At 39.9% G+C, this 27371-nt stretch overlaps 1 protein-coding gene across 1 annotated transcript in view; it reads left to right on the top strand.

The window, feature by feature from the left end:
• The window catches only part of CCHR13.PART0H19orf44 (chromosome chr13.part0 C19orf44 homolog), an 822089-nt gene that overhangs the window by 175024 nt on the left and 619694 nt on the right, over positions 1–27371 (top strand). Inside the window, exon 4 of the mRNA XM_044090741.1 lies at positions 17113–17608. Within this exon, the coding sequence (XP_043946676.1) occupies positions 17113–17608 (496 nt within the window). The remainder of the gene's footprint in view (positions 1–17112; positions 17609–27371) is intronic.

Here is a 27371-nt window from a genome sequence, read left to right as displayed (position 1 = left end):
AGGTTTTTTAAGGTCGACAAACCACTGTTACCTACGATGTTCGGTATCCCCAAGATACATAAAGACATAGAAAATCCCCCATTAAGACCTATAGTGACTTCTGATGGATCAAAAACACAACCTTTGGCTATTTATGTTGATACTAAACTAAAGCCCTTTTATAACTATTACTCACATATTTTAATCGATTTCTGGGACTTGTTAAAGAAAATTAATACATTACAATACCAATCCAATTATTCTTTTTTAACAGTAGATGTTAAGGATTTATTCTCTGTGATTCCACACAACACAGGGCTTGAGTGGTTTGAGCTTATGTTATTAGAATTCAAATTTTTAAACCAGAATGAGTTTAGACTAATTTTAGAAAATGCAGAAATGGTGTTAAAAAACAATTTTATTTATTTTCAAGGGGATATTTTCCAACAATTGGATGGTGTAGCTATGGGGGCTGCATGTGCCCCCATTTTTGCAAATCTAGTCATGCTTTATTGGGAATTACATTACGTATTAAATACTCCATTTATGAATCATATAGAAAAATATTATCGTTTTTTGGACGACATATTAATAGTATGGAAAGGTACAAAACAAGAAATACCCCATTTTATGGAATATTTAAATAATACTACCCACTTTCTTAGTTTCACATATGAATTTAATACGAAAGTAATACATTATTTAGATGTAACCATTCAAAAGGATGATAAAAACAAAAAATATACCTCCAGTATTTATAGAAAAGCTTGTTTTTCTAATTCTTACTTACATTATTCTAGTAACCACCCACCACTGCAAAAGAAAAATATTATTAAGGGACAAATGGTTAGGGTGGCAAGGATGACATCAGAATACGCAGAATTGATTAAAGAGATGGATTATGTACATAAATTGTTTTTAGAAAGAAATTACCCAGATAGACTTATTTTACCCTTGAAGAATGAGGTGATTAGGGGAAGGGGTACCAAATATATACCTATACTAAATTTTGATAACAACATTACATGTAGTGAGTTTACAGACAAAGGTGTGGAGGAAGAAATTAATGAAAACAATGAACTTTTGAATAAAAAGGGAGAGCAAAGCACACCTTTTTTTGTTATGACCTACAATTCTAATACACAAATGATAAGAAAGGCTATATATAAGACATGGAACATCTTTAAAAGTATGCCAAATAAGTTGGACATATTTAATAGAAATTTATGTTACAGTTATAGGAAGGGTCCTAATCTCAAAAACATCTTTGAGAAGAATAAGTCTGAGAATGGTGGGAACACAAAGAAAAAAGGAACTCTGAAGTGTGGAAGATGTTCCCAATGTACTTTTATAGCCAACATTGATGAACTAACTATTCCTACTATTCCTATTAGTTTTAAAAGTAAACAACATTATACTTGTTATACTAGAGGAATAGTATACTTAGTATATTGTACTTTTTGTTGGGCTTATTATGTGGGAAAATCCGAAAGAGTTTTGAAACGAAGAATATATGAACACATGTATGATGTAAATAGAAAAAAAGAAACAAATGCACTTTACAGACATACACTGACTTGTGATCAGGCTAACTTTAAATTCTGGGTATTGGAAATGTTACCTAGGAATAATAGAGGTGGGGATTGGGAAAACCATTTAACATATAGAGAACTGATATGGCAATTGCGCCTGGATGCTAACACACCCCCAGGAATGAATGACTATGTGTCAATATTACCAGCCCTAAGGTTAAGGGCCAATAAAGTTAAAAACACCAATAAAAACAAAAAGAAAAAACCTTAAACTCATCACTTATTGATTTTATACATTTATGGTAATTTTATATCTTATATACATATATACATATATATTTACACTTATTTATATTTATATTTATTTTTACATTTATATTTATTATATTTATATTTATATTCATATTTATATTCATATACATGTATTCATTATATTGATTACATCTACATTTACATGAACATTTGTATTCTTTACTAGAACTTTAATTTTAATTCTAGTATACACAGGTATATTTCACTGTATTTGTTTACAATTCATATTAATTACTATTTTTTTAGTGTTACATTGATTATTATAATGATTTTATATGGAATCCTGTTAAATGATATTTTTCAGTACATGGATTACAATAAATAAAAAAGTTTTGTTTTGCTTTTGCTTTTGGTGCTTTAAACTGTATGTTACTTTAACCAAGAGACTAAAAGCAAATTGATTAATTCAGTAATTGAAATTAGAAGGTGTATAAAACAGCAAGCAGGAATATACGTATTATTCTGATGAAGTTTCCTGTTTTGGAAATGAAAGCGCTAAATCTTTTCTGCTTGCATTCTGTTTGAAACATTTTGAATACTGTCGTGCTGTGCTGTGCTGTGTTGTCATTAAAAACCTTACTACTATACAGCGTTTGAGTTCGTGTCTTGTGGACTGAAAAGTTTTTCTGTGGAACCGACTAGTTTCTCTTCATATTGGCCTTTACACCAACTTGTGGGACTGCCTTCATTGGATCCTGTGGTACGGAGATTTGTGGTGATTATTGGTGAATTTTTTCTCCGTCATCCATTTTTTCAATTATTAGTTGTTTTTGCACTATGGAAGTACAGGATAACCGAGGGGCCTCACAGGTCAATTTGAATGAAAAGAGCCTTATAGGTGAGCTTACAAGACTGTTACAGGCTTTTTCTCAACCTGATACGGACACACAGGAAACGGAAATACCCATTCCGTGCGCACAACCTTCTACGAGTAAGCACATCAATGATGGCAATTCATACAGACAGAATTTGCCTAATACAAGATCACAACATTTTTTAAACCACTGTGAAGGAAATACAAACGAGAGGGATGTACAAAACTACAACCAACAGGACGATTCACTGTTTTTGGATAAATATGCGGACATTAATGTTAGCGACTGGCTCACTAGAAGCTTCAATCAACGTTCCTGAGTTGCGTGAGCATGGACACAAAAAACAGGACAGTTCTTACGCTGACAAATGTAAGCTATTAAAAAAGTTTATGTTAAAGTACAAAAATTTAAATCTTGATAACTGGTTTTTATCTGAATGTATAAAGAAAAAACAGGTGCCTAAGGGTCTTAGGCTAAATAAATTTCCAAACGATATTATTATGGGTTCACCCCTTTACAAAGAAATTGTGGAAATACTAAATAACTGTGGTTTGGCAATGATGAAAGCCATGATTAATAACAACAACAGATTAATGGATGAACTGAATGTTAAAATTGAATTGTTAAACAAAGAGATAAGTGAAGACCTGTTATTTACTGTTAGAAAATACAAATGTAATTATTTTAGAGTTTTTAATGATGTTGACAACGTTTTAGCTAGAAACCACAAAAGAAAAATGGCAAAATTGGACAGGGACGAATGGGCTTATGAGCACAAACAAGCCTACCCTTTAGGGTATGTTAATGAACAATTTAGAGATTTCAAGAGAGATATGTACTCACATGTTAAATACCAGAACCCAAGGTTTCAAAATAAAAAACAGCATTATAATAATGAAGAACATAGTGTAGCGAATTTATACAACAACACTAACAATTATAATGATGATTATAATGAGGTTTATAATGAACAAGATGTCCCTTTAGGGCAAGAGGGACTCAGAAGATCAGAGCGGATCTGAACCTGCCATCCCACCCAACATATGCACAAGTTACCAACAGATACAACCAGCGGTACCAGAACAACCAACAATTTTAATGGACAATGATATTTCCACGTTTTTAGATATTTGGGGAGAGACAGAAGATTATGAAACACATAGCTCTAATGCTTGTAGTGAGGTCATCATAAAAGAAGATGGAGGTTTTTCCATTTACAATTACACAGGCCTCATTATTGAAGACAGACATTTTTCATTGTTTAAAAAGGGTTTTACATTTGTTCCAACAAAAAAGATGGATTTGGCTGAAATTATGCTAGATATAAAACTATTTACTAGAAAATTAAACTTAGAAGTTTTAGCATCAGCAAATGAGCCCAATTATAACATGAATAAGAATGATGATGGATTAATAAGGAAGAGTACTTACAACCCCCCCTTACAGACTGATATCGCTAATTTTGAGAAAATAGTTACAAAAGAAATAAGAGATATACACAACTACAATAAGAGTAGGTACATCAATTTAAATCTCAATTTAGAAGAAAGAAAAACTTTGGAAGAAATTAGACAAGAACACGCAGATGTCAGAATTATGAAACCTGATAAAGGGGGAGGGGTAGTATTAATGAACAAGTGGACTTACTTCTAAGATGATGAATATCTTAAATGTGCAGGGGCGATACACAATTATTTCCAAAAATGAGCTTAATATAGCATATAAGAAAATAGATTTGATTATAGAGGACAATTTATTACAGGGGTTAATAGATGATAGACTGTATAGGTTTTTTAAGGTCGACAAACCACTGTTACCTACGATGTTCGGTATCCCCAAGATACATAAAGACATAGAAAATCCCCCATTAAGACCTATAGTGACTTCTGATGGATCAAAAACACAACCTTTGGCTATTTATGTTGATACTAAACTAAAGCCCTTTTATAACTATTACTCACATATTTTAATCGAATCCTGGGACTTGTTAAAGAAAATTAATACATTACAATACCAATCCAATTATTCTTTTTTAACAGTAGATGTTAAGGATTTATTCTCTGTGATTCCACACAACACAGGGCTTGAGTGGTTTGAGCTTATGTTATTAGAATTCAAATTTTTAAACCAGAATGAGTTTAGACTAATTTTAGAAAATGCAGAAATGGTGTTAAAAAACAATTTTATTTATTTTCAAGGGGATATTTTCCAACAATTGGATGGTGTAGCTATGGGGGCTGCATGTTCCCCCATTTTTGCAAATCTAGTCATGCTTTATTGGGAATTACATTACGTATTAAATACTTCATTTATGAATCATATAGAAAAATATTATCATTTTTTGGACGACATATTAATAGTATGGAAAGGTACACAACAAGAAATACCCCATTTTATGGAATATTTAAATAATACTACCCACTTTCTTAGTTTCACATATGAATTTAATACGAAAGTAATAAATTATTTAGATGTAACCATTCAAAAGGATGATAAAAACAAAAAATATACCTCCAGTATTTATAGAAAAGCTTGTTTTTCTAATTCTTACTTACATTATTCTAGTAACCACCCGCCACTGCAAAAGAAAAATATTATTAAGGGACAAATGGTTAGGGTGGCAAGGATGACATCAGAATACGCAGAATTTGTTAAAGAGATGGATTATGTACATAAATTGTTTTTAGAAAGAAATTACCCAGATAGACTTATTTTACCCTTGAAGAATGAGGTGATTAGGGGAAGGGGTACCAAATATATACCTATACTAAATTTTGATAACAACATTACATGTAGTGAGTTTACAGACAAAGGTGTGGAGGAAGAAATTAATGAAAACAATGAACTTTTGAATAAAAAGGGAGAGCAAAGCACACCTTTTTTGTTATGACCTACAATTCTAATACACAAATGATAAGAAAGGCTATATATAAGACATGGAACATCTTTAAAAGTATGCCAAATAAGTTGGACATATTTAATAGAAATTTATGTTACAGTTATAGGAAGGGTCCTAATCTCAAAAACATCTTTGAGAATAATAAGTCTGAGAATGGTGGGAACACAAAGAAAAAAGGAACTCTGAAGTGTGGAAGATGTTCCCAATGTACTTTTATAGCCAACATTGATGAACTAACTATTCCTACTATTCCTATTAGTTTTAAAAGTAAACAACATTATACTTGTTATACTAGAGGAATAGTATACTTAGTATATTGTACTTTTTGTTGGGCTTATTATGTGGGAAAATCCGAAAGAGTTTTGAAACAAAGAATATATGAACACATGTATGATGTAAATAGAAAAAAAGAAACAAATGCACTTTACAGACATACACTGACTTGTGATCAGGCTAACTTTAAATTCTGGGTATTGGAAATGTTACCTAGGAATAATAGAGGTGGGGATTGGGAAAACCATTTAACATATAGAGAACTGATATGGCAATTGCGCCTGGATGCTAACACACCCCCAGGAATGAATGACTATGTGTCAATATTACCAGCCCTAAGGTTAAGGGCCAATAAAGTTAAAAACACCAATAAAAACAAAAAGAAAAAACCTTAAACTCATCACTTATTGATTTTATACATTTATGGTAATTTTATATCTTATATACATATATATTTACACTTATTTATATTTATATTTATTTTTACATTTATATTTATTATATTTATATTTATATTCATATACATGTATTCATTATATTGATTACATCTACATTTACATGAACATTTGTATTCTTTACTAGAACTTTAATTTTAATTCTAGTATACACAGGTATATTTCACTGCATTTGTTTACAATTCATATTAATTACTATTTTTTTAGTGTTACATTGATTATTATAATGATTTTATATGGAATCCTGTTAAATGATATTTTTCAGTACATGGATTACAATAAATAAAAAAGTTTTGTTTTGCTTTTGCTTTTGGTGCTTTAAACTGTATGTTACTTTAACCAAGAGACTAAAAGCAAATTGATTAATTCAGTAATTGAAATTAGAAGGTGTATAAAACAGCAAGCAGGAATATACGTATTATTCTGATGAAGTTTCCTGTTTTGGAAATGAAAGCGCTAAATCTTTTCTGCTTGCATTCTGTTTGAAACGTTTTGAATACTGTCGTGCTGTGCTGTGCTGTGTTGTCATTAAAAACCTTACTACTATACAGCGTTTGAGTTCGTGTCTTGTGGACTGAAAAGTTTTTGTGTGGAACCAACTAGTTTCTCTTCATATTGGCCTTTACACCAACTTGTGGGACTGCCTTCATTGGATCCTGTGATACGGAGATTTGTGGTGATTATTGGTGAATTTTTTCTCCGTCATCCATTTTTTCAATTATTAGTTGTACCCACTACCTCCTGAGTTATTGTCCGCATTGCAGTCACTGGCCATGTCTTACCCAGTGTTACTTTTTCAAAAATTGGACTTCCTGGCTCAGGTAATCCTTTCTCATTAGCCAATTTTTTGACACTGGCCCTTTCAGATGTCACTACCTCAGAATGGCTTTGCTAGCATCAGGGATGGCATTGCGGTATCCTCCCATCTGTTAGCCATTCCTGGATTCCCCACTTGTGGATTATAGGGCTTCAGGATTTTTCTTCCACACAGTTACTCCAGGAACCCTCTGAACACGTACTGACAAAAACCTTCTATATGTGTAGATTATTGTACCTATCAGACCCAGTGCCTCCATACAAAAGGACTAAGAAAGCTCCTCCAAAGACTGAAATAATGAATCTCCATTAGATTCCCTGACAGAAAGATTTAGATGATGAAAAGAGAGATAATTATCCTTCTTTACACAGAAGAACCCATGCTCATTAAATGTTTACAGTTGAAGCAAAAGCTAACAGGTATGCCTTCAAACCCCTTTCCTTTTCCCTAATAGAAAGTTATTGAAGGCTTGCTTTGGTGGACATTGTCGAAAACTCCAGGGACTCAGGACTACTAGAGTTGTGACTAGGTCTAAAGCCATTGATGGTCTTCTCTAAACACGTATGAGGCACCATAAGATGGACATTATTTGTAGGTCTAGGTCTTCTTTCATGGAAACTGTCCATATTTTTGCCATGGTGGTAGCCACTCTGGCAGATTAGCTAGGGAATTTGTTTCAGTGGTTATTGAAGATAGACCATTTGTTATCAAATACAAACATTAGGCACTTAGCATAATGACAGTTCTGTAAGACATTCCATCTTTTGCAACATGCTCTTTCTCCATCCTCACCCTCTGGAGTGCCAGTCTGTAGCTCTTGTCTTTTCTGCTTTCCACAAGCTTATTTTTAAAACAAGAATAACTGTAGAGTTTGACGTAAAACATCCATAATGGAAAGAAAAGGGTTTTAGGCAGCTTGAGAAGGTCAGATCTGCTAAGTGTTTTGACTCCTGTAGCAGAAATCATAATGCTTAACAAAGCTGGACTTTCTTGTTATAGTTCTCTTATTATCGTAAGTACTTAAATGTTCATAATTCCCACTGCTGCAGTACCCTTTAGACTATATGGGTTGATGTTCTTCGTGTTTCACTATTGCAGTCATCACATTTGGGTTATCTGCTTGCAGTAGCCCTCAGTCAGCCTGATTATCATAGTCTTGGGTCCTGCGTCGGTTGCTGTCTCATCTTTCGTGACGTCAGGTAGTCAGGGGTGTAAAGCATGCAGCCGACGCCATTACATCAGTCTTACTTGCCGTGCGGTGCCCGAAGCAGAAGCAGTTCACAAGTGCCAGTTGGCCGACTCCTGAAATTTTCATTTTCGAGTTTCAGAACCGAATTCTTCAACTAAAGCGAAGTACCCCATTGGGGTAACTTTTTCTTGCTCTAAACCGATGTCAGTAAAAGTCAATAATTGTATTACTTGTGGAAAGCAAATACCTCATAAAGATTTTCATTTGTACTGTATTCCTTGCCTAGGCCCTGACCACGACGTACCTCGCTGTGGGTTTTGTGCCTTATTTAAGCAACGAGCTATTCGTCATCGGTATATTTTCACTTCTAATTATTTTGGTACTCGGTTCAGTTATCCAGATATGTCTTCGGTAAGCCATCCGACTACCGACATTCTGAAAAAATGCAAAGATAAAGACAGAGACAGGCTACCTTGGTCCAAGGCTGCCAACGACACTTCTCCTAAGCCAGTCGCCAGTTCGCCGGTACTCAGTGATGCGCTTTCGCAGCCCCTGATACCCGCCACTTCAGATTCGCAGGCCTCTACTGATACCCATTCAGAGTCAGGTATGCCGCGAGGTGCTTCAACTGTGGAACCTGCGGATGTCTCTACCTTGGATGGGTCCGGAGCCGCTGTGCAGGCACCGACTTCTGAGGGTTTATTATGGCCTACTGACTTGCATTTTAAACCAACGCCATCTTCTTCTTCATGGCCTAAATTTCAAACCATGCCTAAAAAACCGACTCCCAGACCACGTGGTCAGGCCTCAGTGCCTAAAAAACAAAGGATAAGAACGGCTCAAGACCTTCTTACTTTAATCAGGGGAAGCCAACCTTCCCCCTCTAAGAGACCTAGGACTGAATTTGCTTATGATACTTCTGACCAGGATTCTGAAATTTCTGTTTCTTCTGATGACCAGGATTTACCCTTCTCTACTTATGAGGATTCTGATGCAGAGGACTCTATTCCCACTGCCCCCCCCAGAGAGGATTTCTCTTTTGGTGAAACCTTGCATACTCTTAGGGAGCATTTTCATTGAGAAAGCCAGGATTACTCTGATTCTAAAAAGAGGCTTAGGGATTTCGTACTCCTGCCCCAGCATAGGCCTTTAGCTATCCCTCCTGTACTAGACATTGTGGATGATGCCTTTTCGGAATCTAGCCTGGCCCCTGACTCTACCTCCTGCTCCCAGAAAACTTGATAGATATTACAGGGTTCCTGACTCTCACAAATTCCTTTTCAAAAATCCTACTGTGGATCCTGAGACCATTTCACAGGGACCCAAGGGCATTAAGGCTACTACTGTGAAAAATCCTACCCCCTCTGATAGAGACTCCAGGGCGCTGGATAGATGGGGTAAGAAGGTATACACTTCTGCAACCTTGGCCATTAAGGCCATAAATTGCCAGTTTCATATGTTAAAGTATCAGCAGCATATTATTGGATTGCTTAAACAGAAAATGATGTTGATTCCTGATTGTGCTGAAAACCAGGATTTACAGGATTTAATGCATTCTGCTGAACAGGTTGGAAAACGTACTTTACAATGTGGTTTTGATTCTCTAGAGGCATCTTGTAGGGCCGCTGTCACTGGGTCTGTACTTAGAAGGCATGCTTGGCTTAAGGAGCAATCCTTGCCAGATCATGTTAAAGCTAATTTGCTGGATGCTCCCTTAAATCAGGACCGCCTGTTTGGCAACAAAGCAGAAAAAATTCTTAAAAAGATGGAGGAAGAAGCTAAATCTATGCAAACTGTTAAAGAGTTCTTACAAGTACAGCCTCCAAGATTTAGTAGGCATTGGCCCTCTAAGAATTGGTCCCTTCCTGTGTCTTCCAGGCCTTCTTAGTCCAAACCCAGAACCAGCAGAATACCCGGGCTTTAGTCCCAGGGTACGCACAGGACTAAGCAGTGGGAGGCTCCTACTTCCAAATCAGGGAGTAGTAAGACTCCCCCCTATGGTAAACTGTCTCAATGACTTAATTTTGAAACTTCCAAGCACTTCTCAACTGACTGCTCCTTTAGGAGGAAAGATTGCTCTGCAGGGAAAAAAATGGGAACTCATTACCCAGGACAAATGGGTTTTAAATATAGTTTCCCAAGGATACAGATTTCACTTCCACACATTACCAACCCCAAACGGTTGGCTAGATCTACCCCCAAGTCAGTGGGCAGAGGTTCAAAAGCAAGTACCCTCTCTCTTAAGCATAAAGGCTATTCAAACTGTACAAGAAGAGGAAAAGGGACAAGGTTTCTACTCAAGACTTTTCCTGGTACCCAGAAAAGACAACTCATGGCGTCCTATCCTGGACCTTTCTACCTTAAACAGCTTTTTGGTGATTCCAAAATTCAAGATGCTAACTCTTCACCAGTTACTTCCTGAGCTAGACAAGGATGTCTGGTTGGCAACACTGGATTTAAAGGAAGCCTACCTGCACATCCCAATCAGGGAATCTTGCAGAAAATACCTACACTTCAAAGCAGGCTACATGCACTATCAATTCTCTGCACTGCCCTTTGACTTATCTACTGCGCCCAGGGTATTCACAAATTGCCTGGCTCCAGTCATTGTATTTTGCACGCAAATAAATATTCAAATATACCCATATCTGGACGATTGTCTAATTCAGGCAGAAAGCCAGGACATACTTCTGAATCATCTGGCATTTGTACAAAAGGTGTTAACTTGTCTGGGGTGCACCATAAATGAAAAGAAATCACATCTGGTACCCTGTCAACAAATTATATTCCTGGGAACTTCTCAGATGGCTTTCCTCACGCCAGAGAAACAAATTCATTTGAAAACTTACTTCAAACTAGTGGCCACAAAAACCCTGCTATCTGCAAGGCAAATACTGCGAGCCTTGGGGTTCATGGCCTCGTGCATTCTACTAATTCCATATGCAAGACTGCATCTGAGGAAACTACAGTAGTATCTAAAAAGCGTATGGTGTCAACACTCTCAGGATATAGAAGCAATCATTCCTATCATACCTTGCCTACGGTTAGAATTCCTTTGGTGGGTAGAGGCATGCCACCAAAACAAGGGACTACCATTCACTCTACCCCCTGCCGCCCTAACCCTAACAACAGACGCATCAGACTATACATGGGGGGCTCACCTGGCAGGGAAATGCATTCAGGTCAAATGGAACCCAAGTCAAATTCACCTGCATATCAATCAAAAAGAAATGTTAGCTGTACAGAATGCTGTGACAGCCTTCAGGGACCACATTCTTCCAGGACAATTAATGGTAAAGACTGGCAACACCACTGTTATCTGGTACATAAACAAGCAGGGGGGTACCCATTCTTACCCCCTCTGCAGACTAGCCATGGCTCTGTGGAACACAGCCTTGAGCTACCAAGTGCATCTACAGGCTCAATTCCTGCCAGGAAAACTAAATACACTGGCAGACAAACTAAGCAGAAATCTCATGGACCCACACGAGTGGAAACTGGAATCAAAGACTTTCAACATGTTGATCAACAAATGGGAGAGCCCAGATATAGACCTGTTTGCTCCCCCAGGACTACCAATTGGACAAATTCTGCACAAGGACTCCCCACAAACAAACTTGGAAAGTGTATGCTCTGTTCTTCAGCTGGAAAAAGGTATCAGTTTATGCCTTTCCTCCTCTGCCTCTCCTCTCCAGAGTACTACTAAAGATCAGCCAGGACAAACTAAGGATGATACTGATTGCATCAGACTGGCCACACCGGCACTGGTACCCCCTCTTGCGCAGTGTGTCACAGCTAGCCCCATGGCACCTGCCTCAGACTCCTACCCTGCTGTCACAGCAGGAGAGCCAGATTCTGCACCCCCAGCTTCAAACCCTGAGCCTGGCAGCCTGGCTAATTGCCTAATCTTTCCATTACCATCCTTCAGTAAACAAGTGTTGGATGTCATTTTGGAGGCAAGGGGGCCTAGTAGTAGAAAATCGTATGCTGAAAAATGGAAAAGATTCTGTGCCTGGAACCAAACTCAAGGGATAGCCACATCAGCACCCAATTTAACTCAAATTCTTCAATACTTAACTGAGATGCTTCACAAGGGCCTTTCTTTTTCCTCCATCAAAATTCACGCCTCAGCCATTTCAGCTCATTACAACACAAAACCACCCCTCTTTTCTCACCCACTGCTCAAGCAGTTCCTCAGAGGGGCCAATAACATAAGACCACCCAGGAGAGCCCCAACTCCAGCCTGGGACCTTAACTTTGTTTTGGAAAAACTCACTCTTCCTCCTTTTGAGCCAGCTGCAACTGCAGAGTTAAAATTCCTCTCTTGGAAAACAGCTTTCCTTTTAGCAATCACTTCAGGTATCTGAATTACAGGCCCTTATGGCAGTGGAGCCTTTCATCATCTTTCATGCAGACAAGGTGTCCCTCAGGACCAATCCCTCCTTCGTGCCCAAGGTGGTATCCAGTGTGGCTCTTAATCAATCCATTCATTTGCCAACCTTCTTTTCCAATCCACAGAACAAAGGGGAACAGATACTGCACTCCTTAGATGTGCACAGACAACTTAGATTTTACTTGGACAGGACTAAACCTCAAAGGAAATCTGAACAACTGCTGGTGGCATTTGCTGCAGGGGCAGAGGGGAAGGCTATTTCAAAGAAAACCATTTCTAAATGGATAGGCCATTGCATTCATTTCTGCTATAAGCACCATGGAAAACCTATCCCACAGGGGATTAGACCCCATTCAACCAGGGTTTCATGTACCTCTACAGCCCTTCTCAGAGGTGTCCCTACCAGAGACATCCTAGAAGCTGCTACCTGGAGTTCTGTACATACTTTCACCAAGCATTACCATTTGCCAATTTTCTCCAAATGCAGAGCTGGCTTTGCCACTGCAGTCTTGCAGGGCCTTATAGCTGGTCCTAATGCTATCTAAATTCCTCCTCCCATCCTTAGCTTTGAGAATATACCCAAATGTGATGACTGCAACAGTGAAACATGAAGAACATAGTACAGTTGTGTACACTTACCATAAATGTAGATGTTCGATTGTATTCACTGTTGTAGTCCTGGTTACCCTCCCTCCAGCCCTCTGACTTCTTTTGGCTATACCTCTATTCTCCTTTACTATGCTTAAAAGCTTTTTGGTGTATTTGCTTTTTTGTTGGAGGTATAACCTTGTATATCTATATTTAATTGCTTCCCATTAGGGGGGCACCTGACATCTGGGGCAAGAAAAACTGATGTAATGGCGTCAGCTGCATGCTTTATACCCCTGACTACCTGACGTCATGAAAGATGAGACAGCAACCGACGCAGGACCCAAGACTTTGATAATCAGTCCGACTGAGGGCTACTGCAAGCAGATAACCCAAATGTTATGACTGCAACAGTGAATACACTGTAAGAGCTGCATTTATGGTAAGTGTACACAACTGTACTTTTCCCTGCCTAGGAAACCACAGCTAGCCAGCTTCACAAAGCTCTGCTGCAACCCCTCCCCCCCTACACACACACACACACACACACACACACACACACACACACACACACACACACACCTTCACTCTGATTACTAATTGGCTAGCCCCAAGGAGGAAAATCAGTAGTCAAAATGAAATGAAGATTTCTTCTGTAGTTTCTTGCCACTTTGAGGAGATGCATCTCTGGGGATTCCCCGGAGCAGCAATTGGCTAAGAATGTCATTTCCAGCAGAAAAATCCCTGTTGGGGTCACCTTCTACACAGAAATTCTTGCCCTTCCAAGAAAATATTTATTTTTAATTAGTTAGTGAAAGGAGCAAAAGTGATAAAAAGTTTCAGGGTGCTTGTTTTGGCTACAGTATATAAGTTTTTGTTTTAGTAGAAACCAGGGAATGCCTTGAGGCAGACTGTCCATACTGGACCTCACAGTATATGGCCAGCTGGTAGTAAACAGTCCCTTCCTTTCCCATCTCTTTAATGTCACAGTCATCCAAACATTTGAGTTATTTTGAATGTGGGACAGCTGTTTGGATCAGGGTCTCTAGGGATATTCAGGTATATGGAGTCTGTGGGGAAGTGGGGAGCTTCAGAGGTGAATATACAAGCTAGACATGGTAATGGACTGGCTAATCAAGTGAAACAGAGCAGCAAAGGAATGAAGACTAGTAGGCAGGGTGGATAGGAAAAGGTAGAGAGCTGAAAGCAAAGAACAGGAGGATGTGGACAGAAATTGTTAGAGGTGTACATGCAAGAAACTTTTTATATCCACTGTACCTCTAGTCTGTCTTATTTGTGTGAGCTCCTAAAATATGAACTTTCATACTCCTCAGTGAAAGCCCATTTGTCAGCTACCTCAGCTTGCTTACCTCTCGATCCATCATTGCTATCCAGATTAGAGGTGAAGCTCTTTCTCATAGGGGTCTTTCACATCAGACCACCGAGAAAACCCATTCCTCCTCCTTGGGATTTGAATTTTATTCTGTAAAAACTCACTATTGCTCTATTTGAACCTGCAGCTTTAGCCACTGTAAACATGTGCACTTGGAAAACAGTGCTTCTTGTAGCCCTCCCTTCGGCCAGAAGAGTCTCGGAGTTACAAGCACTCATGGCTAACCCACCTTATTTCAGTTTTCATATGGATAGGGTCTCTCTTCATACAAATCCCTCCTTCTTGCCTAAAGTGGTCAATGAACTATACCTTAAGCAATCTGTTAATTTCCCCACATTCTTTCCTTCCCCTCAGAATGACAGTGAGAGAGTGCTGCATTCCCATGATGTTCACAGACAACTTAGAGGTCTATCTGGATAAGACTAAGGACATCAGAAAGTGCAACCAGTTGTTTGTATCCTTTCACCCCAGGGCTCTGGGGAAAGCCGTATCCAAACAAACTATGTCTTCATGGATTTCCAAGACAATATCTTTCTGCTACTCCTTCCATAGGAAACAGTTACCCTACACAGTCAGAGCCCACTCAACAAGAGCTGTGGCCTTCTCAAGGGCATTCTTCAAAGAGCTAGATACAGCCACCATTTCAGAGGCTGCCACAGGGTCTTCAGGCCACACTTTCACTAAACATTATAAACTGGACTGCATCTCTAGGGCTAGGGCAGGATTTGCTAAAGCCATCCTCCATGGATTCTTGGAGACTGCATCCTCTTCCACATCTCATAACACATGTTGAACTTTGGTACTCTCCCACCTGTTAGAATACTGGAACATGAGAATAGAAGGACATAGAATAGAAAAATCTTACCATAACCATAGATGTCCTTCTCTTCCATGTTGCAGTATTCCTATCCCACCCTTCTACCCCCTCTAAGACCTTTTCCCTTTCTAGATGGCATCCTTTCAGCTTGCCTTAGACTATTGACTGACTGGGATATTCGGTTCTGAGGTCTGTGCGTGCGGATGTTGCGTTTATGGTCTGTGTGTGTGACGTCCACGCACCATACAGCAGCCAGGCTAAGCTTTAGAATATGAGCCGGACGTGCGGGTCACCTCAGGCGAAGGGTCAACATGGAAGAGAAGGACCTCTATGGTTATGGTAAGATATGACACAACTATTCTTTCTTCAGAACAAAACAGTAACACTGTCCAGTAGCCCTATGAAGACTTACCAAACATCATGTCAGAAATAATAAGTCCTTAATGTGCCTTCAGTTTCAGCCAAGAATTCACTAAAATTAGTTCATCTTCATATTTTTTACTGCGCTTGCACACCAAGTCCATTTACAAAAGTTAAGTAATATGGTCGGAATCAAGTTACATAAAACAGACTGTTTAAATGAATTATAGCGAGAACTGACTGGCTGGATCATCAGTAACATCTGGTGTCCACTATATGATAAAATAGAACACAGAGATGTTAAAATATCTCAACAGCATTACTGAAAGAGGTGAAAAATGTCTGTTAGTCAATACACCCACATAAATCTAAATTAAATAACAGAAAGCAAGATTTATTTATTTGTACCCTTCCCCTGTATTTATATGTACCAACACCAAGATGTCACTAATTTAGAGAAAGGGTAAAATGCATTTTAAAGTGCACAATTCTGCCCTGCTCCTTGTCTGTAAGGTTCATCATGTTTGAGCACAAAGAAACTAATGACATTTCTGCAAAGTGATCATTTACAGCTTCAAAGAATATCCTCCCCTGCATACACACACACACACACACACACACACACACACACACACACACACACACACACACACACACACACACACTAAAAAGTACATTAAAACAGCTTTCAGGGTGACAGATATCCCAACAGTGAAGAAGAATTCTTAAGTCAATAGGGCTAGCAAGCAAGGGTCAGTGTAAGACAAGTAATTTTTTTCAATTCAGAGATGAGAGTTGGGTAGTTGGTTCCATTAAAATGTGCTGCTTGTCATATTCCTCACCAGAAACTGATAATTGGTGTGATTATGTCATTGGTTGACTTAGAATGCACTATTTTGTGTGCTGCTTTCCTACTTTAAAGGAGTGTGGGGAGATGTTTACTGTTGTTCAGTATGCATTTGGCAGTTTTTCTTTTTAAGGTTTGGTCCCTTCTGACAGGGCCATAATCTTCAGTGCATGAAAGGTATAGCAGTATCTCTGGTTATCATACTGTGGGGGAAACAAAGTGAGAGACCCCCTCCGTGTACAGTGGTGCAGCTTTGTAGTTCAGAAAAAGGTGAAGGTTGGTATGAAGAGTTCAGCCGAGTTTGGGTGCCACTTAATACTCAAGTACTGTTACTGTGGACAAGAAGAATGGTAATAGTGAATAGTTTAGGAAGTTTAAAAATATGCATTCTTGTTTTTTAGAATTCATATATATAATATGGAATTTTTTCATTGACATGTCAGCTGGGAACTCCATCAAGAACTCCTTCACCACCGACCAGAAGACCCTCTTTAAAAAATCTGTCCAGAACACCATCCCCACCTAGCAAAGGATCTCCAAGGCGGACAGCTTCAAGAAGTCACTCTCCTTCACCACGTATCAGAAGGCTCTCATTGAAAACTTTGTCCAGAACCCCATCTCCACCTAGCAAAAGATCTCCCAGGCAGACTCCTTCAAGAAGCCACTCTCCATATCGACCTCCCTCAACTCCCACATCTCCAGGTAGTCGAGGTTTCTTGAGATGGTCACAACCTACAAGCTACTCTGCAGGCAAAGTTGTTTCCAGGAGTCCTTCATCCAGCCGAAACTCCCCTGGCAGGACACCATCTCCACGTGTAAGGTTTATGAAGCAAACACTGACCTCGTTCAACAGAAGTGACATTAAGTCTCTGGATGAACTATTTTCTGATGCATCTATAGCTGAGGAGGTTATCACTGAAAACAGCATTGGCTCCAGTGGTAAGTAGAAGAAGAGTACATGAAAAGGCATTAAGCAAGTAAAACTGAACTAACTTGCATAACTCCCTAAAACGGTATGCAAATAATATCTGTAGATTTGTATTAAAGTCATGTTCTTAAATTATTGCAATATTACATAATTTCTTCTACTCTGTCCAAAGACATTTAAAGGTTTTCCCCTACTACTCAAAGTAACTTTAATAGCTAGTATATCTTTTTCCATTGAAAAGTTTGCATGTAAAATAAAGCAGTAAAGTAGTCACATGAATTAAAACATCATTATGAATTAACTCAGAAACCCAAGAGCTCTGAAGCACAGCACACCCATAATTGTTTTAAAGAGATAAAGTGATGTGGACCAAATGTTATTATGTACATATTTAAGGAAATGGCTCGTTAATGTGTGCAGCTTCCATAGGCACTGCTTAGCAGCCAGGCCTTTTATTGGATTTGTTAATGATTCAACATTATACAGTCCTTATGTACAGTGCATCAAACTCACCTGGCAGTTGACCCTTTTTCCAGTATCAACTAGCTAATTCCCCTATCCCCCATTATAGAGTAGATACAACCCAAAAACAGGAGTTACAAACATACATTCCATATATTCAGTCATATTTGATTTTTCTCCCTTTTTGTGTGGAAAGCCTTCCACCCCCACCCCCACCCACAGTTTCCATTTCTGGCCTTACTCTAACATATCTGTATAACAAAAAATTTGCTTTTGATTTATGAGTCTCTTTTTTCCATTAAACATACCTCTGCTTCTAGATTTAACACTTCCTTAGATTTTGGTTCCTGCCCCTGCTACAACTTCCTAGTTATCCCCTTTTTAGGTAGAATCAAAATTAATGAGAGTAATGCTTGTGTGTGCTTTGACTTCGGTAGTTCTCTCCCCCAGCTTATTAAATATTACCCCTCTTTCAAAACCCATGCCTGAGCCACCACTTCTGTCAAGAAACCTTTGCAGATTCTCTTTATGTTTGTGAAGTTTATTGCAAAACCAAACTGTATTCCTTCAATCTCCTACCAGGTCTGGATTGCATGGCCAGCATTCAAAACTAGTGCCATGAAAGATTTTATGTAACTGATTTGGCATGTAAAAATACTTGCGCAAACACTTCCATGTGAAAATCCTGAAATTTTTAGATTTTATAGCAGCTCTAGGGATAAAACAGATTTCTCTCTGATCTTCTGTAACTTCTTCCTCAGTCATTTTCTCCCACATTAACCTTTGCTTTCCTCTTCCTTTCTCCCATTCCCTCTACAGTGCCTTATAAATAGCCCTATCAATCTCATCTGAGGAGCTTCATCAGTTCTCACATATGTCAGTCTGGCATTTGAACATTTCTTCTGTCTTTCTCAGTTTCATAAACTTTCAGTGTTAAGTAACCCTCTAAACTCTGATAATTCCCATACATTCAGGGCATGTTTGTCAACTGCTTCTGCCAATTTCCTAACCTTCCTCCTATTTTCAACTGTTCGCAATAATATAACTTGCTGTCCCTTTCACATTGACCTTTTGCTGCTGTCACATCTGTGTGAGACATCTTGTCACTTAAACCTTTGAGCTAAAGTTCAAATTTCCAATTCTGATATTCAGTCTTTTTTAGGTGTTCTAACATATTAGTGTAGATCGCCTCTAGATAATATTTATCTTCCTCGTTTTAGGTCTCCAAGGCTCAAAAATTTACACTGTGTATCATCTGTTTCGGACCACTTTGTTTCAATAACATATCCTTGCATTTTGCAACATACTCCCATTCTGTATTAAATAAACTAGCAACAGTTGTGCAGCTCTGTAGTAATCATATTAACGAGGAAGTGCAAGACTCCCTTTTGTCTATTGGTAGAATCTTTTTTTTCTTCAGTCCGCTGTGGTTTTCCTTTCCTCCCATAAATATTTCAACTTTTCTTTCTGTAGCCATGCCCAGAAATGCATGCCCGGGTCTTGCACATATGCTTATGCATTATAAAATATCAGGGGAACAATGAAAAATGTTCTTGCCTGTACCCACTCTCTTCACCTTCCATTTCGTTTGTCATCCCACCAATCTTTCTTTTTGTGTCTATCCAAGTCTCCCTAAGTGATTTGCATGTGCTCAGTGCTATCCAAACACCTATATGTCATATTTTAAAATGTTCCCATATGTGGGGGTATGTTTCCACCAGCAGGAAAGATGGGGCATAATTTACACTTACAACTTCATTGACTTTGTAACCAGAGAGTTGAGTAAACTATCTTAGCAAAGCAAAAAGTCTAGGGATATCCTTCTGTGTTGTAGTGGTATATAAAATAATATCTGCATACATGGCAAGTTTCTCTTCCTCTCCCTCCAGTCCCATCCACTGATGCTAGATAGCCTTATTTTCTGTGCTAGCAGTTCTAGGTACATAGCCAGTAAGGAGGATAGGGGAAAACTCTGTCTATCTCAAATCCATCTGTCAGTGTACAGTTAAGCTTCAGTACCACTTCTGCCCCTTATACAATTCCTGGAGTAATCTGATAAAGTTCATTGGAAAGCCCATTACTCCCAACACTTCCCATAACAACTGCCAAATGCACCCTATTGAAGGCTTTTTCCACATACATTCCCCAAAAAACTAAAGTCCTCTGATGTCATCATATTGATCACTGCTGCAGTAGCCTTAGTTATATGGAGTAGTATCCTGCCAAGGCTATAACAGCCGGCCAGCTCCCAAAGCTTTAGAGCATCTTCCACATGCTCAGACCATTTAAGCAGCTTAAGTTTGAGAGCCAAGGCCTTCAGAGCTTTCCTGCCTCTGTCGAGAATCCTCCTGTGTGAGCTTTCGAGGATTGACTGTCAACTTGAACTGTTCCTTTGGTGGACAGATAAGTTCCCTTTGGAAAAAAAACCTTCCACTTTTTAATTTGATTATTTAAATGTACTTTCCTTTTAGGGATGTTGTGTTCCATCTAGGAGTTTTTGTTGTAATGGACTGTTTGTACTTTTAAAGGGAAGCGCAGTCTTTTTCCTGTGGAAAAACTGTATTTATTTAGTTAGTTAGTTTTGGAGGGCTAACAAAGCATATTAAAGTGATATTTACTGTGATTTTATGAAGAAAAGGTGACGTTTAACAACTTTACATTTTTACTGACTTATGCTACTTGTTTTCCCTCGGAATGGGGCACATTTTTCGGCTTGATTATGGGACAAACTACTGGTCCCATGTGCAGTCCTTCTTCCAGCTACAAAAAAAAAAATTAAAGAAGAAACGCAAACAGCCCTTGCCACCACAGCAGGCTATCAGTTTGCCTGAGCTGCAGGTGGGTGACTGTTGTGACCAAAACTGGTTCTTCAGACCCACTCATCTTTTACTCTGGATCTTTCTGATGTAAGAGCTACAGCCAGTATAGACGGGGGTCTTTCCAGCTTTTGGGGTTCTCTCAGTGAGAAAGGAAGAACCACTCGTCAGTCCTTGGAGAGGGAACAGACAAAGTTTCCTGGTTGGTGCTGTGCCCATCCCTGGGAAGCTGTTGCTTACATTAGCAAGTCTTGTTGGCTCTGTTTTTCCTGTCAGAAAGAAACAGAAAATAAACATGCAACTGCTGCTGCTTTAATTTCCCTGCACAGGAGTAGTTTACTAGAGCTGGCTCATGGTGTAATTCAAACTATTGATACTTATAAGGTGGTTTCTGGTAAAAGAAAAAGAAATGGCTATTTCCTGAAGAGATTCACATTTCTGAATCTGAACAGGAAGATGAAGGGACAGATGCAGGATTTTCTAGTCTGTTTTCTGATTCAGAATCAAAGGAGAGTTCTCTTTCTGTGAGACTATTTCCAGATTGTGCCAGTGTTTTCAGCTGGAGAATACTGAGGTTTCTCAGTCCCTCAAACAATACTATGAGTTGTTACAAATGGAATTTCCAACACCTTCACCCATTCCTCCAGTACTTTAAGCTTTGGAGAGTGTGTCTCTCTGACTGCATTTTTCTTGATAGCCTGCTTCCCTAAAAAGGCAGATAGATTATGTAAAGTTCCTCAGTCTTTTAAGTTTTTATAAATTCTCATCCCAAACCTGACCCAGCAGCTATAGTTTTATTTAATCCTAATGCTGCTAAAAGTTTAATTAATCCTAATCTTATGCTTTCTGACATGGATGGGAAAATAAGTAAGGAGAAAAATATGTTCATCGTGTTACACTGCTGCAGTCATCACACTTGGGTTATCCTGCCGTCAGGCGGTCCCGCAGTCGGCCCGAGTTCCAAAGTCTTGGTCCGGCGTCAGTTGCTGTCGCTTCTTCCCTGACGTCAGTGCACCAGGGGTATATAAGATGCAGCCGACGCCATTTTCTTCAGTCTTTCTTGCTGCGCGGTGCCCGAAGCAGAAGCAGTTCGCAAGTGCCGGTCGGCCGACTCCTGAGATTTTCGAAGTCGAATTTCAGATCTGAAGTCTTCAATAAAGCTAAGTACCCCATTGGGGAAACTTTTTTCTTGCCTCAGACCGATGTCAGAAAAAGTTAATAACTGTATTTCTTGTGGGAAGCAAATACCTCATAAGGACTTCCACTCTTACTGTATTCCATGCCTAGGCCCTGATCACAACATCACTAGTTGTCAGTTTTGTGCTAGATTTAACAAACGCACTATAAAAAGACGTTTTGATTTTGCTTTGCACTACTTTGGGCGAAGGTTCATTTACACTATGCCGTCTGATCAGCCGACGACCTCAATACAGAAAAAACGCAAAGACAAGGATAAAGACAGGCATCCGAGGTCCAAAACCGACGACAAAACCTCTTCTAGGCCAGTCGCCGGTTCTCAGTGTGGCGCTTTCGTAGCCCCTGACACCCGCTACCTCAGAGCCACAGGCCGCTTCCGACTCCCATGTGGAGACAGCTAGGCCTCTGGAAACTCAAGGTATTGGGCCTACGGAAACTAATCCCTCAGATGGGTCCAGAGCCGCTGAGCAGGCATCGGCTTCTGAGGGTATTTTCAGACCTTCACAGCTTACCATTAAAACAACAGCCAAGACAAAGGTACCATTAAAGACAAAGAAACAAGTACAGCATTCTTCTGGACAGTCCTCCATGCCTAAGAAACAGATGCTTAAAATGGCCAAAGACCTCATTACTCTAATCAGGGGTTCCTATCCCCCTCCTAAGAAAAGGCCTACGCAGGATACAGACTATGACTCCTCTGATCAGGTTTCCATTTCCTCTGATTCCTCTTCAGACCAGGGATACTCTCTACCCCCCTATGAGGACTCTGATGCTGAAGAATCAATCCCTTCAGCCTCTCCTCCTGAGGATTATTCTTTTGGGGAAACTTTACATACCATGAGGGAGCATTTCCATTGGGAAAGTCAGGATTACTCAGAATCCAAGAAAAGGCTCAGGGATTTCCTCTTATTGCCTCAGCACAGGCCCCTGGCTATTCCGCCTGTGTTAGATATTGTGGATGATGTGTTCTCTGAATCCAGCCTATCTCCTGACTCTTTGCCCCCTGCTCCAGCCAAGCCAGATAGGTATTATAGAGTCCCTGACTCTCACAAGTTTCTTTACAAAAACCATTCTGCTGATCCAGAAACTATTTCCCAGGGTCCAAAAGGGGTTAAGGCTTCTATTGCAAAAAATCCAGTACCCTCTGACAGAGATTCCAGAGCTTTGGATAGATGGGGGAAGAAAGTATACACGTCTGCAACTTTAGCAGTAAGAGCTTTAAATTGCCAGTTTCACATGTTTAAGTACCAACAATATTTAATGGCTCAGTTAAAACAGAAAATGCTTGCAAGCCCAGAAGCTCCTGATTGTAAAGAAATGCAGGATTTATTGCATGCAGTTGAACAGGTGGGAAAACATACTCTGCAATGTGGATTTGATTCTTTAGAGGCCTCTTGTAGAGCCGCAGTTACAGGTTCTGTTATTCGAAGACATGCTTGGTTAAAAGAACAGAGTTTACCTGATAATGTTAAGGCAAAATTATTGGATGCTCCTTTACAGCATGATATTTTGTTTGGTGTTAAGACAGAAGAGGTGTTAAAGAAAATGGAGGATAAAGCTAAATCTATGCAAACAGTCAAGGATTTCTTACAGGTACAGCCACCTCGCTTTAGCAGAAATTGACAAACAAAGAATTGGTCCTTTCCAGTGTCAGACAGGCCACACAGAGGCAGATACAGACGCCTGAGAGGCAGATCTCAACCCCAAGGCTCAAACAGACAACAACAGTGGGGCACCTCAACCCCAAAAGGAAGTGAGGACAAGTCTCAACCTTACAGGAAACGGTCACAATGACTTTCCTCTTTGTATGCCAAGCACATCCCTTTTGGAAGCCCCTTTAAGGGGAAAACTAGCACTTTTTTCTCAAAACTGGCAAACAATCACCCAAGACAAATGGGTTCTGAATATTGTGTCTCAAGTTTACAGATTCCACTTTCATACTTTACCAAGGCTAAAAGGAATGCCAGACCTGCCACAAAATCAATGGGCAGAGGCACCAAAACAAATTTCAGCCCTCATGGACATGAGAGCTATTCAAAAAGTACCACAACAGGAGCAAGGACAAGGATTTTACTAAAGGCTCTTCCTGGTCCCCAGAAAGGACAAGGCCTGGAGGCCCATACTAGACCTTTCAATTCTGAATACTTACCTGGATATTCCGAAATTCAAAATGTTGACATTACAGCAGCTGATACCCATGCTGGGCAAGAAGGCTTGGCTTGTTACTCTGGACCTCAGAGGCATACCTGCATGTCCCTATCAGACAAAATTGCAGAAGATACCTCAGATTCAAAGCTGGTACAATGCACTACCAATTCTCTGCACTACCCTTTGGCTTATCTACTGCGCCAGGGTCTTCACAAAGTGCCTGGCACCAGTAATTGCATTTTGCAGACAAAAAGGAATTCAAATATACCCATACCTGGACGACTGCCTCATTCAAGCAGAGACAAAGGACATTCTTCTACAGCATCTGGCATTCGTAAAAAGGTTGATAATTTCTCTAGGGTACACAGTAAACGAAAAGAAGTCAAAACTAGTGCCCTCGCAACAGATTACATTCCTGGGTGCCAGCTTAAATACAACGGCCCATATGACTTGCCTCACGCCAGACAGACAAGTTCAACTAACTCTATATTTTCAATTAATGGCAAAAAAGTCCCATCTCCCTGCAAGAAAAATTCTGCAGGCCCTGGGATTCATGGCATCCTGCATGCTACTAATACCATATGCCAGACTGCATATGAGGAAATTACAATGGTACCTAAAAAGTGTTTGGACTCCATACTCTCACAGTTTAGAAACAGTAATACCAATGATTCCCTGCCTACAACAGGAGTTTCGATGGTGGACACAGGCATGTCACCTAAACAAGGGTCAGCCTTTTACCCAACCCACAGCCAGGCAAACTCTAACAACAGATGCTTCGGATTACGCCTGGGGAGCACACATGGCAGGAAAATGCATTCAGGGCAAGTGGACCACAGACCAGATGCATCTTCACATCAGTCAAAAAGAGGTGTTGGCTGTTCAAAATGCCCTAACAGCTTTCAGGGACCTTCTACATCCAGGATAACTATTACTAAAGACAGACAACACTACAGTAATGTGGTACATAAACAAGCAAGGGGGCACTCATTCTTATTCCCTATGCAGGCAAGCCATGACCGTGTGGAACACAGCTCTAACGTACCAAGTTCACCTGCAAGCACAATTCCTGCTAGGAAAGAAGAATACTCTGGCAGACGATCTAAGCAGTAATATCATGGACCCTCACGAATGGAAATTGAATCTGCAGATCTTCAGCATGGTAAAGCAAAAATGGGGATGCCAAGACATAGATCTTTTTGCATCCCCACTGAATTGCCAACTACAAAAATTCTGCACAAGGACTTATCACAAACAAGCATGGAAAGTGGACGCTCTTCTGTTCAGCTGGAAAAAACTAAAAGTTTATGCCTTCCCACCACTGCCTCTCCTTTCATAGGTACTCCTAAAAGCCAGACAAGAAAAACCACAAATGATCCTGATTGCTCCAGACTGGCCACGCCAGCACTGTTACCCTATCTTAAGGAACTTGGCTCAGGGCCCACCATGGATTTTGCCTCAAATTCCACACCTTCTAACTCAACAAAACAATGAGATCCTGCATAGTCAGCTCAAAACCCTAAACCTGGCTGCATGGCAGATACATTAGCCAAACAGGCAACACCTCTCTCTAAAGCTGTTATGGATGTCATTTTGGAGGCCAGGAGGCCTAGCACCAGGAAAGCTTACTCAGAAAAATGGAAGAGATTCTGTGCCTGGAACCAGGCTCAAAGCCTTGACCCTCTTGTTCCAAACATTCCTCAGATTTTACAATACTTAACTGAGATGCTAGACAGAGGCCTATCCTTCTCATCAATTAAGATCCACGCCTCTGCCATTTCAGCACATTACAACACGGATCCTCCTTTATTCTCTCATCCCTTGCTAAAGCAGTACCTCAGAGGGGCTAAAAACATAAGATCACCCCAGAGAGCACCAACACCAACTTGGGACCTCAATTTCATTTTGGAAAAACTGACCCTACCATCTTTTGAGCCGGCCAATACAGCCAATATAAAATTTTTGTCATGGAAAACAGCTCTGCTCCTGGCAGCAACTTCAGCACGAAGAGTCTCAGAGCTACAGGCATTAATGGCAGTGGAACCTTTTATAATTTTTCATCAGGACAGGGTATCTTTAAGGACAAACCCTTCCTTTATGCCAAAGGTGGTATCTAGTGTGGCTCCTAACCAAACCATTCATTTGCCAACCTTTTATCCAAACTCACAGAATAAAGGGGAGAAACTTCTGCATTCTTTGGACATACACAGGCAGCTACACTTCTACTTGGACAAAACAAAAGCTTTCAGGAAAACTGAGCAACTGTTTGTGGCATATGCTGCAGGATCACAGGGCAAGGCTATCTCAAAGCAGACTATATCCAAATGGATAGGACACTGTATTTGGTACTGCTACACACAGCATGGAAAATCAGTCTCAAATAACATCAGACCACATTCCACCAGGGCAACAGCCACTTCAACAGCCTTTCTCAGAGGAGTACCTACCAAGGAAATTTTGGAGGCTGCAACTTGGAGTTCAGTGCACACCTTTACCAAGCATTACCACCTGCCTCTTAACTCTAAATCCAGAGCAGGATTTGCCACTGCAGTTCTGCAGGGCCTCATAGCCAATCCTAACTCCTTATAGACCAGCCACCCAACCTTAGCTTTGGGATTCTACCCAAGTGTGATGACTGCAGCAGTGTAACACGATGAACATAGTACAGTTTTGTACCTACCATAAATGTAGATGTTCGAGTGTTCACACTGCTGCAGTCCAGGTTACCCTCCCTCCATCCCCTCTGAAATAGCTGGACTTATCTATACCTTTCTATCCTACACAACCTTTGGGGTATATTTGCTGATAACTGAAGGTATTGTTTTTATTTTATATGTATATTTTTGATTAGCAATATGTATTGCCTACCTACTTGGGGGCACCTGACATCTGGGGCAAGAAAAACTAAAGAAAATGGCGTCTGCTGCATCTTATATACCCCTGACGCACTGACGTCAGGGAAGAAACGACAGCAACTGATGCCGGACCAAGACTTTGGAACTCGGGCCGACTGCGGGACCGCCTGACGGCAGGATAACCCAAGTGTGATGACTGCAGCAGTGTGAACACTCGAACATCTACATTTATGGTAGGTACAAAACTGTACTTTAATGCTTCTGCAACTTTGATTTTCAGAATTTTGAATTGTCAG

The sequence above is a fragment of the Protopterus annectens genome, chromosome 13.part0, assembly GCF_019279795.1.
Source record: "Protopterus annectens isolate FY-2018-M chromosome 13.part0, PAN1.0, whole genome shotgun sequence".
NCBI lineage: Eukaryota > Metazoa > Chordata > Ceratodontiformes > Protopteridae > Protopterus > Protopterus annectens.
This window is presented reverse-complemented; position numbering and strand designations above follow the sequence as displayed.